Source organism: Cucumis melo, chromosome 5, assembly GCF_025177605.1.
Source record: "Cucumis melo cultivar AY chromosome 5, USDA_Cmelo_AY_1.0, whole genome shotgun sequence".
Classification (NCBI taxonomy): domain Eukaryota; kingdom Viridiplantae; phylum Streptophyta; class Magnoliopsida; order Cucurbitales; family Cucurbitaceae; genus Cucumis; species Cucumis melo.
The window spans coordinates 26,363,498-26,383,444 of NC_066861.1; the positions used below are offsets into that span (position 1 = coordinate 26,363,498).

A 19,947-nucleotide genomic window follows, 5' to 3' on the forward strand; every position below is an offset into this window, starting at 1 on the left:
AAAAGTATAATGGTAACAAATCTCGTAAACTTCTAAACTACTCAATAATAAATGAGATAAGAACACGATACTAACTTATTAATTAATTTTGATAAATACATAGTGCGTGGAGCCCTAAAAGTGTAACCTCTCCTTTGTTGTTAAGTTATTATATTATCCAAATCTAAGGATGATATATATGTATATGTATATGTATATGTATTGATTGAGAGAGGAAAAGAAAAGGTTTAGGGTTAAATGTTTGGGTGTATAAGGGTACACGTGTCAGAGAATGGATGGTCCAGTTAGGAATATAATTGAAAATTTTGACTGAAAAGAGGATTGAAAAGCAAAGAAAATTTCATCCACAAAGTTAAAAGAAAGACACATGTGGATGTGGGTCTCAATTTTTGTTTGTTGTTTTAATTGTCACATCAATTAGAAAATAAAAAAAATTAAATAAAAAGTTACTCCAATCACTTCATTATTCTTCAATTACAATTATTGTATTGAAATATTATTTTTGTTTATATAATATTTTTAAATTTTTTGTTAGGTTTTTTCAAAAATAATAAAAAATACAAACTATTTAGGCTTATGACAAAAAAAATCACTGAAAAGACAAAAAAAAATTCATTACATTTAATTTTGTTATAAAATATAAATTATTTGTTTATTTTGTTATCTTGGACGATTTTTCTAATTTAGTCAAATATTATATTTATTGCTAGATTGTTAAATGAAAATAAACATATACTAAATTTTTTTATAAATTTTGAAATAAATTCACATGGTTGAAATAAAATTAATTTAATTAAAAATGAAATTAATTATTAATATTTTTGTTTATAATTACGGGGTCTATCATCAATAGAATATGAAATTTTTGAATATTTTTAAGAGTTTTTTTTTTTTTTTAATTTTAATCTTTTTATATCCAAAATAAAATTATGGAACTTCCATCGTTGTAATTGAGGGATAAGTTTGAACTTTAAAAAAATTATTTGAAATATGTTTGATTGTTTTTTTATTTAAAAAAAGAAAGGTAAAATGGTGTTGGACAAAAACAAAGGTCTTCTAGAATGAAGTTTCAAGTAATTATTTAATTTTTTTTTTTTTTTGTATGAAATCTTTAAAGAGGGTTTCCTTTTTAAATCTAACACCTAGAAAACATAAAATACTTTTGTCATTGGGGTAATTGAAAGCTACACCATATAACTTTAGACTTTATAGTTTATAAATAGTGTATCAAACACATCCTTTATTGGATAAACCCTCCAAATTTGTATTTTCATACAACACAATTATTTATGCTTTATAAATAATGTCACATGTTTTAATTCAGTAAAAGTTACCGACTAAATTTAATAAAGTGGGCAAGAAATTACGATATCAATGTAAAAAACATTCAAATCCACCCTAAACACATAGTTAAATGGAAAAGAATATTTAGATACGCCTTAATTTACACGTTTATTTTAATAAATTTCGTTTAATCATCTAATTATAGTTAATCAACAAACTAATTTTTTAATTTATAATGAAAAATATGCTTAAAAACATTTACAAAATATAAAAAAAATAGATTTGATAAACTTCAGACACTACAATGATAGATATCTGATTTTTAAAAATAAAGTAATGAAAGAAAGAAAGAAAGAAAAAAAGGGAAAAAGAGTAAATAAATTGGAAGTGAAATAGATATTTTGATAAAGAAAGGGTCCCACGGGGGAGGCGTAAAAAAGAAGCAAATGAAAAGAGGCCACGTAGAATTGGAAAGGAAAACAATCCCATGTGGGGCGGTGCAGGGAGCAGATACCGACATCCAGAAGTTTTCATATAAATTCAAAATTCTTCACAATAACTTCAAACAAAATGGGACAACTATTTTTTCCTCAAATAATTCACTCTACATTTTTTTTTTCTTTTTCTTTTTAATCAAAATTTCACAATAATAACATACCCACTCTATATTCTTCTCCTCTACATTTATTTCTAATTTTTTTCTTCTAAAAATTATATCTTTTTTACATATATTATATATATACATCACTATTATATATATATATATATATATATACACACACACACATATTTATTATGTGTGACTAAGAGATATGACAATTTTCATGTTTAGTAAGGTAAGATGTGAATCCTCAACTAAATTTCACTAACAAGACTTTGAAACTCCCCCTCTCCCCCACCAAAACTTTTCTTTGATTTCGACAACATTTACAAAAGAAAAGGAAGTTATGTTAGGAGTCATTTTAAATCTAAAAAAAGCTAATAAGAAAGTTAAAGTTTGAGGATAAAACGAGAAAAGTTGTTAAACCCTAATCAGGCACACGATAGATAGGAAATAAATTTAGGAGAGGCACAACTTAGAGAATAAGTAAGGTAATTGAGTCATCTAGCTTAAAACGTATCGCCTACCATGACCAGACAAATTGACTAGGTTGGTCACTTGGCTCAAAAGATCTGTTTCAATTCTGAAGGCAATGGTCAAGGCCACAAAGTTCTCTTTAAGTGAGCCAAATGGCCAAAAGGCCCTCTTCGGTGTATAACTCTGACTCTAAAGTTAAGGTTGAGGTGAATCTATTTAACTAAGAGTCAGATCTCAAAAGTCCTATTTGTAAATGGACTAAGAAAACCTTAAGTTTAACTTCACCATATATACAACATGATAAATTCATCATCTTTTCTTAAGAGTCTTGCTTCGATCCTTGCGTTGAAAGCTAACTTAAGCATTAGTTTGTAGCCAGCATTGATGACACGTGAAGGTTAGATGAGCTTCCTTGGCCATATTTTACATTAAATACTTAAAAAGCAAAGACACTCTTTAAACAAAAAAAATCACACGGTTATCACTTTTTAAATTCTATGATATTTTTTTAATAGCATTTATTAGTGGAAAAAAAAACAATTAATTAGAAAAGGACAATAATGAGAGTGTTTTAACAAAACCTAATTCTTAAATCATTATCACAACTTTTTCTTTTCCTAGAAAAGGAAAAGTAAAACCTAAGATCACCACACAATAAAAGTGTATGTATTTTCTAATTTCTACAAGTGGGGTTAGGGGAAAGAGTGAACTTATAAATTACTTCATATTTGTTGGCTCATAATTACTTAGAAGAATTTTAAGTTTATTGCACACAAAATTTGACAAAATTGGAAAAGTTTTAATTTGTAAGGATTGAACAAAGCAGAAGCTAATAATACACAACTTGCATTGTAATTATAAATTTTGGTCAACAAAGCTATATGAGCTCATGTGGGTTAGTTTTGTATTCTTATTGGCCTAACCCTAATATCTCAACTATAGCCTTTTTGGCACCAACTAAAATTCCATTTGAAAAAGATATATATTAAAATTGTTTGATGAAATCTACAAAGTTGTCTAAAGCTAAAATAAAATCAAAGAAATTTGGTCAAAGTCACAATCTTAAATTCTCATATTATAATAAAGCCTTTAAAAGGAAGCAAAACACAATAGTGGAATAGAGGATAATTTTTCTTATATATAATTTTATATTGTAAGAGTTGAGAGAGATTGAACACTTGGGATAGAATGATAATGATAATGATAATTATTATTATTTTTCTTTTGTTTAGATTTAGACGTATAGCTTTCATTTGGTCTCTATATTTTATAATGTTTTACTTTTTGTAATGCCCCGACTTTTGGAAGGAGACATAAATAAACCGATATCATATATGAATGAGAGAGATCATGAGAACACCAAAATAAGTTCAAAAAAGGCATAAAAACCAATAATTTACACCTTCCTTTTTAGTGCCTCAATCATAGGATCTATAGGATATGTATGTGTGTGAGAATAAAACATGCTAAAATGTTTGTTTGTAGGGATAACAAAGGACGATGTTGTCATGTCGTAGGGAAATGTTGAGATTATTCGTTGTCAAATTCGAATTCTGGGCTCGAGGTATTACACTTTCGATCTACGCGTTTTGAATTTAATTTCAACTTAAGTCTCTAATTTTAAAATGTTTGAATTTTACTTTTAAAATTTAAGTTTTGTTTTAATTTGATCTTTAAAATTTAAGATTTTCACCCTAACCTTGATCTTTCGTTGGATGTTCGCTTTCAATCAGTTCACGTAAAAACGTTACAATTAAGTTTGAGTTTTACTTTTTTCTTTCTTCATTAGTATAATTAATTTTAATTTTACACTTTATAATTATTTTACTTAATTAATAGATATTAATTCCAAAAATTTAAAAGTGTGCATTTCATGAAAAAAATAGAAACTAAAAAGTGTGAATTTTAGAAAGTTCGACTTCAAATTGAAATAAAAAACTTAAAATTTAAAAAATAAAATTGTAACATTTTTAAATTTAGAGGCTATATTGAAATCAAACTTAAAAATATAAGTAATTAGAAGAAATATAGAGATTCCTATAGGGTTAAATCATACATATCATTTGTAATAACATCATTATGTGACTTGTAAGATTAAGAGTTTGATTACCATACTTATCTTTTACTTAACACTTAAACCTCCCACTAGCTATATACTCTTCCTTTGCTATTAGTCAAAAGCAACAAAATTATAATATAACAATTTGCTTATAAGTGTGATATTTTAACTGTACTTTTTATTTATAGAACTAATATTTTAGTAATTTTAAATGATAACTAATAATTTGGCGTTTAATTTTCACTTTTTAAGAAAATAAGAAATATAATTTAATCTGAACAACTTAGTGAATATACTTTTACGAAATTGGTAAAAAATTTGAAGTAGAATAACTATACTACAATATAAAATTAAATAATTCGATTATTAATTTTACGAAAGTTTAGTGTAATCAGCGATATCCTCGAAACCTTTAACTCATTTTCCTTTTATATACCTTCTTTTGAAAAGCAATCACCCATCACCTAAAATGATAGAACTTCACTAAATTGATAAGAAAAGTTGATAACAAATCTTTATAATTTGCATATAGAAACCAAATCAAAATAGAGGCTACCAATATATGAGCTAAAAAAATCTAATCCAACTGATGATGTGACTAAATATAAATAATGGAATGGTGTACCATAAAACTTCCCCATTACATCCACATAGATCATTTTCAATCACTTCAACTGTTCTTTCTTTTTCTAGCTAGTGACCTCAACTGTTCTTCCTCCATTGATTATTGTTTTGTCAAATACAAAGTGATTGCAAGGGTCCTAATTTGAATCCTCACAGTGGTTGTTTGGAAGGCTGGATCATAAGCAAGATTACTGAGAATCTAAGATGGTGTTGCAATGACTGAAGAATCGAGGGCAGAAAGAAAATGAGATTGTGAAGCATGGAAATGGTGGGAAAAAAGGTTGGGTTGAAAACTATGGAAAAAAAATGAATTTGGTATTGCAAATCGGGTTCAAAATACCAAACTAGAACATGGATTTTGAATTACTATTACATTCCAATCTCATTCCATTACGAGTCTCCAAACAATGTATTAATGTAAAGAAAAGTAGATCGGCGAAATTGTATCATAATGAACTCCACAAAACTGGAAAAGATGGATGGACCCTACCTTCTACCACATTCTAATAATACATATTAGTCACACTGTGGGGTTGGCTTTTTCTACCAACCAACTGGCCAACTCAACAATGGTTCAAAATGTTCAACGCGTATCTTTGATTCTTTGATACCTTTTTTCCCCCTTTTCTTTGATTGGTCACATGTGAATTCTTGTTCATAAGCCAAAAATTAAAGCATTTATACTAAAGATAATGTCCCTCTACTCTTGACTGTGTGACATTTCTAGACATGAAAAGGAAGGGTAATGGGGTCTCTCTTACCAGTTTTTAAAGGACTTTTGATGCACACCGTGTTGATAACAAGAATAGGGTCATTTGATAAGAAATGACAGAAATAAGATAGTTTTGTTTGGTCATGGTGTTTGATTTTAAAGCATGCAGCGTGTATTAGACGACACTTGACACGATTTTATACTTATGCATTGTAAATTGTGGTTAAGAAACACACTTTATAGACACGGTATATCATGCTTAAGAAACAAGCTTGTACACTGGCTCGTTTTGTGATTCTTTTTATTTTTGGTAGTTTTGTCTCATTTAATTCGGAAGATTTAGAGAGATGTCGGGTGTTTGATGTTATTGTTGGAGATCTTTTATGGGTATTTCCCCCCACCTTTTAAACCATCCTATTTTAACTACTATTTTATGAAACAATTCTATACATGCAAAAAGCTTCAGCAAAACATTCATTCAACACATGATGTTAGTGAAATAAGTAGTTTACCTACTGAGATTTTCTTTACAGAAAGTAAAACAGGAAAAAGGAAAGAGCTGTTCATACTTCTGACATTTCAAAGTTAACAATTAGCTAGATTACCTTTGTCGGTGAAACACATGAGAAATTCATTTCAAGGCAAAAAGTGAACTAATTTGTTCTCTTGTTCAAGTGATCAGCTTGAAATTGTCTTAACAGCTGCAAGGACTGATGATAAAGGTTGAGGTCAATGCCATCAACATTCCTGCCAACACGTGCCTGCAAAATTGCCTGGAAATAAAGCATCATTTAAGGCTCTTGTGTGTGAACGGTGTGAAAAAGAGAAAGGTGTCCCTAATTAAACGGTATTTCACCTCATTATCTGACTGAACAAGTAGTTCACCAATAAATTGATATATGGAACCAATGCGAATGCTAAGCTCTCTTAGATGCTGTGTGTCGATCTTCAAGTTAACATTTCCATCCACAATTATGGCAATGGCCGTCTCTACAGAATACTCCACTAATCTGTCTTGAAGAACAGATGTTAAATATTTTCATTGTCACAAAAAGAGTTGAGGAAACAGTTCATAGATTCAAAAGTATTTCAGTCATCTACGTCATAGCAATAAATCAAGAGAACAGTTGCATATACATAAAGATTAGCCTCCATTATTAAAAGTAATCAACGGATAATCTGTTGTCACATTAAGTAAGAGGAGAATTATGTGATGACACCATCAGATTATGTTTCAAAGTTTATTCAAGATTTCAATTAAATGGTAGGTCTGAGCCTTAGCTACGGATTTTAAATATCTGGTTTCTGTTTGATGCATATAAGACAATGAACACTCACAACAGCCAAGGAAATCTATCCCCTTCAACATCCGATAAGATTGCTACAGCCAAAAAGTTCTACATTGAATAGTGCTATTAAAAAACAAATGTGAAGGATATAATTATGCCACCTAAAGTGAAAACTTAAGATAATAACTACATACAAATCCGCAACAAACTAACTAATAGGCTGCAGTGAAATAGTTTGCTGGTGGCTTTTAGTTTTAAGAAAATAGTGAACATCCAGAGGAGAAAATTTAAGTGGATCATTCCATTGCTAAGAAAATAAAGGCAGCCCAAATTTCAAACAGACAGTTATGGAAAACAAATTCAAGCAAAATCTACCAAGAGAATCAATTCACCAATAAAGTTTAAGCCCAAATTTTATGGCCCATATGAAAAGTTGTAGAAAGCATAAAATGTTTTTCCATTTAGATAACTTTTACTTTCCAGTAACTCTAAGCGAAGCCCCATCCTTGAAGAACTCAGAAGATGGCTTCATCAAGTCTTTCAGTGAAACCAACGCCCCTGATTTTATTGCAGATAAAGCCATCCAGTACGATCCTCTTTCTCACAAAAAGCACTCTAATCTCTACTGCAAGTCAAATACCATATGAAAGACATGTAAATCTTAGTAAATAATCAACAATTTCTTTAGAATGAAGATAAAATGATAAGAGTAACAATTAAACTCGTCCTCCAAATTTAAGAATTCATCCTTCAACCATTATTCTTTACAATAACACGTCACATGTTGCCATGTTACACAGTTTCTTAGTAATTCAATGCTTTTGAATCTAACCCCTATCACTTAAATTCTGCCGTTGTCAAATCCTCATAAGATCAAGCGGAAAAAAAAAACCCAACAAAACTCATCTAGCATAAAATGAACTACCTTTATCAGCAAAATTCTAAACCCATTTCATGTAAAATTTGAAACTCAAAACATTAATATACTAAATCCAGTAAACTTCCCACTAGGAAAAGGGATTTCTAATGATTCCCACCAAGGAAAACAAATTGTTGGGACTAGCATGTGAACTAAAAGGGAAAATTTCAAAAAATTAATGACTACACTATGGGGTTATAGAAAGATTGTAAAGGGGGGAATACATGAATTCTAGGAATCAATGATGAGTTCAACAATGGATTGAAATGGGAAAAAAAGTTGAAAAGGAAATCCCACCGAGGGTAATCTTAAACGATCAATAATAATGGGAAATGGATTCAGAATCTTGAAGCACCATGATTGTAGAAGCGAAATTCTAAACAAAAGTGGAGTGGAAGAATTACAAAGGAAAGAGAGAAGGTTGAGCATTTACCTGATTCGCGCCACTGAAAAATCAACCTAAGCGAGACGACAAACTATGGACTTCCAAAACACTTTTTCTTATCAACTTTTCCTTATACTTCATTTTATTGAAAAATTAATCGAAATGACGTTTAATTACAAAATATAGCAAAATTTTGGTATTGGTTATGGTTGATAAACTTCTATATGCTTAGATATAGGTAGATACTAATACAAGTCTATCAATATATATCACAGATAAAATATAAAATTATGTTATATTTTATAAATATTTTGGTTTATTGTCGTATATTTGATAATGACCCTATGTTATTATTAATTTTATTTCGTTTTTTTTGTTAAATAATAACAATAATATAGATTGTTAACTTCTTTAGGAATTATTTTTAAATATAAAAATAAATTAAAATATTTATAAAACATAAAATTAATTGTAATAGATTATAAACTACTATTGGTGTAATCTTAGTCTATTATGATCTATCACAAATAGATTGTAATATTTTGTTAAATTTATAAATATTTTTAAAATTTTGTAATTTAAAATAAGTTCACATCTAGCTATTGCATTTTTTTTTCTTTGAAATTGCATTGGTTCTCACATTTTTAACGAAAGTTTAGATTTTATTTCTTTCATGTACATGTACATAAGAGTGTCCGACGGAGTGACGCCACAAGTGATAACCAGTATCAATGAAATGTTCTCGAGGTGGATTTTAAGCATTTGGTAATATAAAGGAAGGTTGTACTAGAACAATGTCATTAGGCTGCCCCAGATTGAAACGAAAAAAATTTAATGTAGAAGACGAGTTTTATCGATGGAGAATTTTTATTAAGTCTTTCATTTCATCTTTTTTTCAAAATGGAGGAATTTTCATTGCATATCCCAACCAAATTTGAATATGCTATAGAACACAATCTACAAACTCAATCCCAATTTTCATTTTTCTCTTTTTCAAAGGAGAAAAGAATTGTTTATATACATACTTTTTACACCCATGTGATTGGACCTAGACGGACCTCTACAAAAACATAAATAAGTTTCACGATCTTAGATTTCTAAGTTGAGAATGTACATATAATGGCGTAGCAAAGAATGCAATTTTCCATAAATATAAACATAGCTTGGTGGATAAAGCACAAATTATTGTTCCGAAAGTCAATGGTTCGATTGTCTGGCTTAGAAATGGTTGAACTCGCCGTTTCCATCTCCAATGGTATGTATCAATGAAAAACATGAGGAGCAGCATAAAACTCACTCTCAATGAACCCGGGCCTGAGATCTTCTTGCCACAAGAACTTCAAAGGAAAACAAACTAGATGTCCCCTAATACACTTCAATCTCTCCATTGAATCTATCATTTTTACTTCCCCATTTTCATGGCTTTCTATCTTCTCAGCAGCTATTCCTAAATCTAGTGTGTTATGATCAAGTTTCACCTTCAAATCCGCCAAACTTTGGCGTAGAGACAATCTGAATTCGATAGAATACAATATGAATAAGGGGAAAAGAAAAAAAAAAGTTTTGATGAAGAATGTCAAAGATGATAACAATAGGAAGTTGTTTGGTTACCTTGAGTTTATGTTGTCATTGGGGATGCAAGAAAAGACTTCTTCATATATTGTCGTATTTTCCTGTTTTGGATTTATAGCACTTTATTAGGATTAGTAAGAGCAAAAGTTGTAGTATTAAGGATCGGACATTTAGTAACTATTTTTGTCTTCTGTCTCTCATTTTTCTAGAAAACGCTTTTAAAATTATGAAATTTTTTTGGAAACAATTACATCAAGATGCTTACTCTTGCCCTTTTTCTAGAACGTAAATATTTTATTATTATTGGCTTATAAAGAAATATGTAATAAATATAACAAATTTAGATATTTAGTTCTAAAAACTAATTTTCATATACGATTTTTGTAGGTTAGATTTCAAAGAACAAAAATTGATTACCAAATACTTTTAAGAAAAACAAGAAACGCTTACCAGTTCGAGGAAAATGCTACCAAGCTTGATCTAAATGACTAACTTATTAATGAGAAGGTTAATGACTAGATTATATCTCGTTATTCTCACCTTTGCCGTAGCTAACCACAAATCTTTGTACGTTGCTTCTACAACTGGATCAAGGATTTGACTGACCTGAAGTAGTTAAGGCATATAAAATATGTTGGAATTGTATGGTATTCATGTAGTGATGTCATGGAAGATTGGTGGATTATGGGAAACCAAAAATATTTCAACTCCTAGTATGCGTTAAAGTACACGAACCTCTCCGAGATGAAGACCGAGGTGCTCACACCACAAGGAACATCGTAGACTATGAGCGAACTTTCCAGCTTTCCAAGGTTTTCCATTCATAGATGAAACAACAAACTCTTTATCCTCAATAATTACTCCAATCTGCAGAAGGAATACGGTGATAAACTGATAAGTAGAAGTAGAACAGACTGAGTACGTATATACAAGCTAGGCAAAAATATTAGTGCCTCTGAATTTTGCCTTTATTTAAAAATGTCCTTGACTTTACATATAGCTTCAAAACTGCCATTTGAGTAGAAATCCTTTAGAATGTTGGACGGAAAATTGAGGTGAAATGTTGTCAGGACTAAGTCTAAGAGAACAAGATTTAGACACGTTGACTTTTCATCCAACAATCAAACAACTTTTCAACTGCAGTGACGATTATGAAATATTTATGAAAGACAGAGGATAATGCTGCAATCTTTGAACAAATATAGGTATTATTTTGGTATCTAATTTTTTTCCAATATTTTTATAAACCAAGCTAAGATTTGAAAACTAAACCAAGCCAAGTTTTACAAATGTTTTTATGTGACATGAAAGTAGACAACTAAAAATTTTAGCAGACTCTAAGATAGCTTAGAGCAATACCTCAGAATCTCTGGATCCAAGTAAACTTCTATCATTAATATTGGAGGAACCAATAAAGGTAATACAATCATCGATTATCATCAATTTGCTGTGCACATATATCTGAAAAAAGATAATCAGGTAGTTCATTACAAGCTCAAATTGATAGCATTTTGAAACAACTTAAACCTTTGATATTATTAGAGAAATTTGTTTTAGTTTATTGCGGAAGTTGACCATATGCTATAACTAATGATGCCCATTAACTAAGATCCCGTTTAGAAACCATTTCGTTTTTTGTTTTTGGCTTTTGAAGATTAAGCCTATTGTCTCTTTTTTTCTTTCTGACAATAATTTGCATATTTCTTAATTACAATGCTAGCCAAATTCCAAAAACAATAAGAAGTTTTTAAATGCTACATTTTTATTTTTGTTTTCAAAATTTTGCTTGGCTTTTTAAACCATTGGCAAAAGGTAGATAACAAAAGAAGAAATTTAAAAATGAAAGAAGTTATGTCTACAAGGTTCACTTCCAAAAACAAAAACAAAAAACCAAATGGTTACTTAACTGGGCCTAAACTTTTTCGTTTTTCTATGCAAGATCTGTAGCAAATATAAAAAAAATTGCTGCCAAAATTGAGAGTCTATATATACATTTTATTTCATGACAGATCATCTGATTAATATTATATGCGAGCAAGATCCAATAATCAATAATAGAGGTTATTAAGAAACAAAAAAGAAAAAAGAAAATAAACAAAACAAAAAAACTAAGCTACATATGTTAGCAAGAAGCTTAAGTGTACCTGACTTGTAGCAATTGGACCACCATCAAATAGTCTGCCATATGATCGAAGGCCACAAAATAAAATATAATCTTGCGTTTTAGGACCCAATAATAGATTGAGACGGTACAGTATCGAAGTTTTTTCCCAACTAATTGTTCGGTACTGCCAATGCATCAAGGCTCGAACAGTTGCTGCACCATTATCATCTACACCACCCTGATGGATGCGTAAGGGACAGGAAGCAGATAGTCCGTGAAGCCAGCCATAGAGAGCCAATAGAAAGACTAGAAATCTAAAATTTTAAAAGATAAATGAAATATGCCAATACATACCTGAAATCCAGGTAAGAGTGGTAAAACAACAATAACTCGAAAACATTGTTTTTCTTTATGAGCCAGCCATATACGTTGGTATAATGCATCCAGAACCCGATTTTGTATGGTCTCATCCCCTGATAAACCAGATATGAAAAACTGGTTCTGAAAGTAAAACAAAAGGGTAGAACTCATTCATCACTTCATTTAATTGCATCGATAGAAATAATGATTAGTTATTTATCTATGTTGAGATCTATATGTTTGACACACGCATTTCCTAGTGATTCCTGATTGGCTAAATAACAGGCTGAGAAGCAAGTGAACTTCGTGCATACTTACTCCTACTGTTTGCCAATATTTTTGTCTTTTATCGCTCTAATTTTTCACTATTTTTAGTTGTAAATATCCTAACATGCATTGTTTTTCACGTGACATAACATTATAGTTTAGATAGTTGTATGTCCTTTTTTTCAAGGTCTAGATACATTGGCAGATTGGTTTCCTTTTGTGTGATAACTAACTCTTTATTTTTTAGGACTACAGTGATGTCAAAGGATTCTTTGAGAGAACAATTTTTTCCCTTCTAAACAGTGACCCATAAAAAACGGAAGTTCCCATGACGAAGGATGTTACCTCAATGTAGATGAAGTGTTTTGCCTCTTGAATGGCAGCACAATAAGCAGCATGAATACTTGCTTCTGGTTTGCTTGTTCCTGCTGACCACTGGCTGACACTTCTTATTACCTAAAATCACCAAGCAATCCATAAGTACATACATATATAAGATTCTTAATTAAACATATATGCCAAGATGTTTTTGCCCTTATAGATAGGTCTTGTCTTGGGAAGAATTTAAGATTTCTACTGTGGGGTTTAAAAGAAGAAAAAATTTATTCAAATCCTTAAGCTTATATTATTAATTGTCACTCAAACAGAAACAGATAGATAGAGATAGAGATGGCTAACCTGACAATTGCTACTAGTAAGGGGACCAATTTCGCTGACCTCGTTTATAGCAACATGGTTACTTTCGCATTCAGTTTCTAACCAATCATTTGAATTTTTCATATATGGCGGAGTATCAAAAGTAGGTTCCCTCAGATGACCAAAAGCACCAAATTCATCCAAAAATCCAAAGTCATCTAATAATCCGTTTGTTTGTTCAATTTGAGTCAATGGTTCAGCATTGTATGCTTGGAAAGAACCAGTAACACTTTTTCCTATTTCCATGGGCTGATTGAAAGAATTGTGCTGCATGGAAAGATTATTTGTTTGCTCGTTAGAATCTGGAAGTCCACCAGCTTCCTGAGGCATCAATAATGGAATATCATCCTGTGGGGATAAGGAGGAAAAGAGATCATCCGTGGTCTGCTTCTGATGATCTTGCTCTGAGTCTGTATTTTTAAAGCTCAACTCTGTGCGTTTTCCCATGTAATGTGGAAGGACCATATCATGTTGAGGCATAAGTAAAGGTATTTTTTCTTCATTTGGGGCTTTGTTTCTCTAGAATAATGCTTTGACATGTTAGAAAGGAAAAAAATTAAGGTTGAAAACAGGTGCATGTGAGACAAGATTGACCTTGGCATGGTTCCACCTCTGAACAAAGTGTCGAGCAACATCACGGCATGGAGATCCCCAAAGAGCACAGTGAACATCATGCCATGGCATTCGAGGACACTTCTCCCGCTCCAATTCATCTTTCATTGTGTCTTCCCAAGAATTTGGTTCAGATTCTCTAAACACACGCAAGTTCGGCAAATCAATTATATTCACAAGTATCCTAAAAAAGGTACATTTCTAAAGAAGAAAATTTTAATATTCTACGACTGTCTCTGCTGTTCAATCAGGCATGAGCATGCTTGAGAACACGACAATAAAGAATACTGATACAAGACGTTCTCATCTTTTTTGTGAAAAGTAATAGCTACCTTGGGTTGTAATAGTCCTTTCCCGGCCATGTATAGGGAGGGAAGTCACTCACTTTATGCTCCATTGTATCATACCGGCCAAAGCATAAATCCAAACCTCCAATGAAGCAAATCTGGTGATCAACAACGACAATTTTTTCGTGATGTGACCTGTCATTATGCCATGGAACAGGTGATAAAATTGTTTGAAAACGGAGGCTAAAAATGATAGGTAAAATACAACAAATTTAACATAATCTACAAAATGCTTACCAATAATAAATCCCAGTTGACATATGATCAGGAGAACGTAATACCTTAATATTCTCATGAATGTTTAAAAGCCTCTTCTTGCTATACATACTGTTAATTTTCAGAGCAATAGGAACCTCCTTATACATTAGGATGTAGATCTGAAAAAAAAAAAGCTTCAAAGTGAAAATAAGTTCATGATGAGTTCTAGAAAATGCATAATATAATAAAAAAATGTATGGGAACTACTAAGAGCAAAATTGAGGGGCTGTTTGCACCAAAAAAGATCCAAAGTCAAAACAAATAATAGCTAGATAAAACGTACACAGATAACTTTTAGAACTGCATTAATAGCTGATCAGAAGTTTAGGCTTTAAACTAATTTTATTGCATCCTACAACATCAACAAAGTATCCAAACTCAGTCAATGCCTAACAATGCAACAAAATCCAATATTTTAAAACAAACTGTTATTTCACTCATAATTTTGGGAATTGCTTAAATACCTTGACACCTTCTTTTGCTTTTGTTTCCAGCAACGCGTCAAGCCGTGATGAAGAATGATTATGAAAAGGACGTCGCGTATAAAGCTCAGGGCAAAGCCACCAGCCAGTGATGAATATCTACAAAGAACATTAGACCACTTAAGTTTACACGGTGATTTGACAAGCATGTTGTTTCAACTTTCATGTGGACTATCGGACCTCAGATTTTGCAGCCTCAATAGAGCAAGCGATTGCTTCAAAAGCTGCCCGGCCATCTATGAACCACTGAGCTTGGCTTTCATCATCACTCAAACCTCTCTGAGGCGCAAAAGAACCAAAGCGATGAGGGTGGCACCAGCCATCTTTGGCTCCAAAACCAGCATCATTAATTGATGAGACCCATTCTCTGACTTTGGCAGTACTTGTGGTTCTGAACCTTATGTCCCCATCACCGCGCCTAACCTTTTCAAAACATTCTGTATTGTCATTAAATTTGAATGTGCTATATGAACTCTGTTCCCAAATCAAATTGAAGATTTTGGCACGAGAAAAGAAATAACTGAATTCCTTAACCAGCATTAGCAGACAAGTTCAATTCTCACAATTTCAATTCAACTATGACATTGCAGAAAATTGTGGTGTGTTCACAAACAAGTCATGTAAAAAAATTACATAAAGTTGGACGAAGTAACAAAAGATGAGTTGAATTACAGACGAACTTGAATAGAAATAAGAAGAGGAAAAGAAGAAAAGAATACACACCTTGAATGAATAACGTAAAGGATTCCGCTCCTTGACATGATATGCTAAGCATGCTTGGGATCCCTCCTCTTCTACTGTTGGTAGCACATCAAAAACAATTATATCTAGAAGTTTAGAGTCCATAGGATCAGCAACCAAGGCCAAGAAACCTGGTTTCAAAACAGCCCAAACCTGTTTGTCATCAGGGGTTGTCAAAAAAACCAAAGTATTGATCATTGAAAAAAGAATGGGGCATGTTGAAGTTCGTAAAATTAAATGCAATTCATGATTGTTAAAATGAAGGAGTATGAATAGCATGGGTAAAAATTTCTCTACTTGAATAAAAATAACCTTCTGCTAAAGCGATCAATAGTAATGAGAACTAACTCATCATTAAGCAATTTAAATTCGATCAAAAGAAACACAGAGAGATAAGTAAACAAACCTTTTTCCAATTGTACATGCAGCAACTGCACCAATGACATGCAAAACATTTTATACTAGAATCAGATCCTGTGACTTGTTTTAAATGCTTCACCATTAGGTAACCTTCTTTCAACTTTGGACCATGTTCTCTTACAAATGACATCTTCGAGACTTCTAAAAATTTGCAGACCTGCTTTCCAGGACAACTTATTTAGAGAAACAGAGGAAGCATACGGGTGCAATGTGATCAAATTATATAAGAAACCTTCAAGCAATCACCCATACATTATACATTTCCCTAGTTCGTAAGAAGGATAGGGAGTTTAGAATTTAATATTCATTGAAATTAAAGTACACGGAAAATAAAATGGACAAGTTACTATTCAATGCTTTGATCAAAGTTACTGGTCTTTCTACGAGAAGTTGGCGTTTTAAGAAAATTTTACACTCACCTCACGAGAATTTACAATATCCAAGTTCCCAAAGAAGTGATTTAAGTAACCTTGCATTGCTAGCTTTGCCTTGTCTGAAATGGACCGCTGTCCTCCCAGTGCTGGCTTAATGATGGGTAAAGCAGCAACAGAAGGAACGTTCCTGTACATTTTAGAAGAATATCAAATTTCCAATGCATCGATAACTACCTTCTTAGTTCTTACACCCCAAAAGAAATAGAAAAACAAAACACAATATCCACCATAAGATAAAATGATCGATTTGGTATAAAGCATAATCTTAATTCAATAGGTAAATGGGTTAAACAATATGCTTCCATGCATCAACCTGTTTCTTGTAGTTTGTTCATCATGCAAAGAAAAGGCCCCATCATCAGACTCGTCATCATGATGAACTACAGCTGGATGGTCAACTATTCCCATGTTGTGAAGCCATTCTTTCACCTAGTATGTAAACATGCGAACCAATCAAAACAAGAAATTATGAAAAACAAACTAAATAGAATCCAAGTTTTACATTTCAGGGCCTTGTTCATAACAATTTTGATTTTGATTATCTATCATCACAACTGTTACTAAGAATTTTCTTCATTTTGTATACTATTTCTAAATCACTGTTAAAAGCCCCTAAACTTTTCACTAAGAGATGTAGTTTTAACTTTTCATTTGTTGTTCATTAAATTTAACTAAGACTTCAAAAGTGTTTAATTATCAAACGAACCTAAAACTAACCAATTACATTCAGGTTAGAGCTAATGGAGCAGAAATGTTATAGATAGAAGATTGTTTGGAATATACGATGTAAGGAAAACCTGCTCTTGTTTCTCGTGGAGTTCTTCAATAAATGCACGTCTCTTCAATGAAAAATGTAAATATAGAACTTGCGATGCTTTCTTCACTAACCTCCATTTAAACTGTCAACAGTGAACTTCATGTCAGTAATCACAATAAAACAATGTTTTCAATTTGGAATAGCTAGACTTCATTTGTCCCTTTGGGCTTCAGTTACGAAGAACTTTTGTAATTATTCATAAGAAATATTTTACTTAGTTGGAACCCCATCCTTTAGTCGAGTATTTTGAAGGTTTTTTTTTCTTCGAAGTACGTAAAAAATGTCAAGTTAGTTAATCTAATACAACCAAAAGTTTAGGAACATCTTAAACACTTTTTAAAATTGAATCCATTAGACACAACACAACTTTGAAAGTCAAGAGCGTATATGTATAATTTAGACAAATACCATTTTGGTCCATATACTTTAAAGTTTGCTCAATTTTAGTTCTTGTATTTTTGGTTGTCTTGTTTTAGTTGTAATACTTTCATTAAATCTAATTTAGTCCACTTTCCGAGTTTGTTGTTGACTTTTTAGAAAAAAAATTGTTGCCCATTAGCATTTTTACTATAAATTTTGAAAACATATCACCATAATAGGTCTATTTGCATGAAAAATTATTGTTATTATTTAATTAATTAGACTATTTTTAAATATAGCAAAATGAACCAAAATATTTACAAAATATCATAGTCTATTTACAATCGACCATGATAGACTACGATAGACTACAATTTGTGTCTTGTGATATTTTGCTACATTTGTAAATAATTTTATAAGTTTTGTCTTTCAAAACAATTTTCTTAATTAATTGTGGTAAAAATTAATTTGAGGGGCTAAGTTTAAGAGTTATTGAAAGTATAGACTAAAATTGGCCGATTAAAAGTACAAAGACTAAGATTGAACAAACTTGTCTTGGGGCAAAATGGTATTTTGATCTATAATTTGACAATAAATAAATAACCCTGCCAAAAACACCTTTGATAAAAATATTAGCCAATTGCTCTACTCCTACCAATCATTTCAAAAAAAAAAAAAGGAACATTCATATGGAAGATTCAAACACAAATTCTTCCCTTTCTCACAAACAGCACTACTGTTTCACAGCCAAACGTATTAAACTTTCACAATTACAAACAACAAAACCTAGCAAATCAATCTTCAAAATTTTCTCAATAAAATGAAAAACACATCAAAGCACAAGATAGACAGAGAAGTTCTGTTAAATACCTGTTTGTATTGGATTTCAATGGTGTAAGATAACAGCAAGGGACTAATATCTCCAGTATCCGGCCGTGAAACCGATACAATCGAAACAATCGGAAGCTCCTCAAAAACCCTAGCGGATTCTACACATTGCCGGAACGAGTGCAAGGCTGAAGCAAACAACCTCGGCGGCTCAGTTTCCGGAGTCGTTCCACTGGAAATCAATCTCTTCGTCGACATAACGAATCAAGGAAGGAAGTGAATTACAGAGAGTTCATGAAGGAAAATTTCGCGGGACGGAAGTGAATTCTTGCAAGAAATTAAATGAAACTGGAATTTGAAATTGAAAGAAGAGAGTAGTTCGTGTTCGTGTTCGTGGTATAGTTTTTGCCTTTTGGAAGGTAACTTGAAGAAAATACAAAAAACCATCGAAAGTTAGTTATTTATATTTACGTAGTGGTTGTGTTCAAGTGTTGTTTTTTAAATATTTCTAAGCAAAATGGAAAATGACTAAACCACCCTCTAGAACATCAATTATGAATTCAAGATTAATTAATTTTCAAAATTTATCAAAAATTTAGAAGTTAATTAGACTCAATAGAAAGTTTTTCAAGATACTTTTATAGTTTTTTTTTCTTTTAAAATTATTTTAAATGATAAAACTTCTGAAAATATTTATAAATATAGTAAAATATCACAATCTATAATGGATCACGATAAATCGTAAACATAGATAGTCGTCTATTATAAACAGATTGTGATTTTTTGTAAGTATTTTGGTTTATATTTTTTAAAAAAAATAACTATTAGTATATTTTTTATTTAGTTTGCAAATGAATAATGGGGGAGGGCAAAATAGTAACTTTAGAATCTCACAGGTGACAAAAGTTTGTTGGTGTTGCGATTGGGGAGGGGAATAACTCAAAGAATATCCAACCTTTTGTGCTGTCTTCAAGAATATGCCAAATGGGTGTATATTTTGTTCCAAGCCATCTTCTTCACAAACTTGGGGCTATTTATACTTTTTGAAAAATTATTGGATGTAAAGTATTATATAAAGTTTTAACCCATAGTCTTGAAACACTACCAAACTTATCTCCATTGTTACAATCCTAATATTAAAATTTGGTTGACATTTTCATATTTCTACCCGATTGATTGACAAGACTCTTTTCATCTTTCTATTATAGTCTACGAACTTCATAAATTATAACAAAATAAACAACAAAATATCACTAATGTAAATATCTTTTTTTAGTATGATAATTTGTGGAGGGAGAG

The 19,947-nt window shown here is 31.3% G+C and overlaps 2 protein-coding genes across 8 annotated transcripts; both read right to left on the reverse strand.

The window, feature by feature from the left end:
• Positions 1 to 6,248: 6,248 nt before the first annotated feature.
• LOC103494489 (CST complex subunit TEN1) lies at positions 6,249 to 8,530 on the reverse strand. Of its 7 annotated transcripts, none has more exons than XM_051084678.1 (4): positions 8,399 to 8,530; positions 7,523 to 7,671; positions 6,614 to 6,767; positions 6,249 to 6,518 (listed from the first exon to the last, which is right to left on the reverse strand). In XM_051084678.1, the coding sequence occupies exons 2-4, from the start codon at positions 7,627 to 7,629 to the stop codon at positions 6,411 to 6,413; spliced, it is 369 nt and encodes a 122-aa protein (XP_050940635.1). In that variant the 5' UTR covers positions 7,630 to 7,671; positions 8,399 to 8,530; the 3' UTR covers positions 6,249 to 6,410. The 7 variants fall into 7 exon arrangements, with proteins under 7 accessions (XP_050940635.1, XP_008453918.1, XP_050940633.1 ...); XM_008455696.3 differs by having other exon boundaries at positions 6,249 to 6,530; positions 8,399 to 8,529; XM_051084676.1 differs by having other exon boundaries at positions 6,249 to 6,530; positions 7,523 to 7,668; positions 8,399 to 8,449.
• Positions 8,531 to 9,308: 778 nt separating this feature from the next.
• Positions 9,309 to 19,073, reverse strand: LOC103494522 (phospholipase D zeta 2-like). Its single transcript, XM_008455737.3, has 20 exons — positions 18,691 to 19,073; positions 17,441 to 17,542; positions 16,957 to 17,072; positions 16,629 to 16,770; positions 16,196 to 16,366; positions 15,772 to 15,942; positions 15,229 to 15,471; positions 15,031 to 15,147; positions 14,546 to 14,685; positions 14,294 to 14,443; positions 13,944 to 14,100; positions 13,332 to 13,868; positions 12,999 to 13,109; positions 12,381 to 12,527; positions 12,067 to 12,264; positions 11,282 to 11,383; positions 10,658 to 10,789; positions 10,463 to 10,528; positions 9,962 to 10,023; positions 9,309 to 9,862 (listed from the first exon to the last, which is right to left on the reverse strand). The coding sequence occupies exons 1-20, from the start codon at positions 18,904 to 18,906 to the stop codon at positions 9,613 to 9,615; spliced, it is 3,330 nt and encodes a 1,109-aa protein (XP_008453959.1). The 5' UTR covers positions 18,907 to 19,073; the 3' UTR covers positions 9,309 to 9,612.
• Between the last annotated feature and the right edge of the window lie 874 nt (positions 19,074 to 19,947).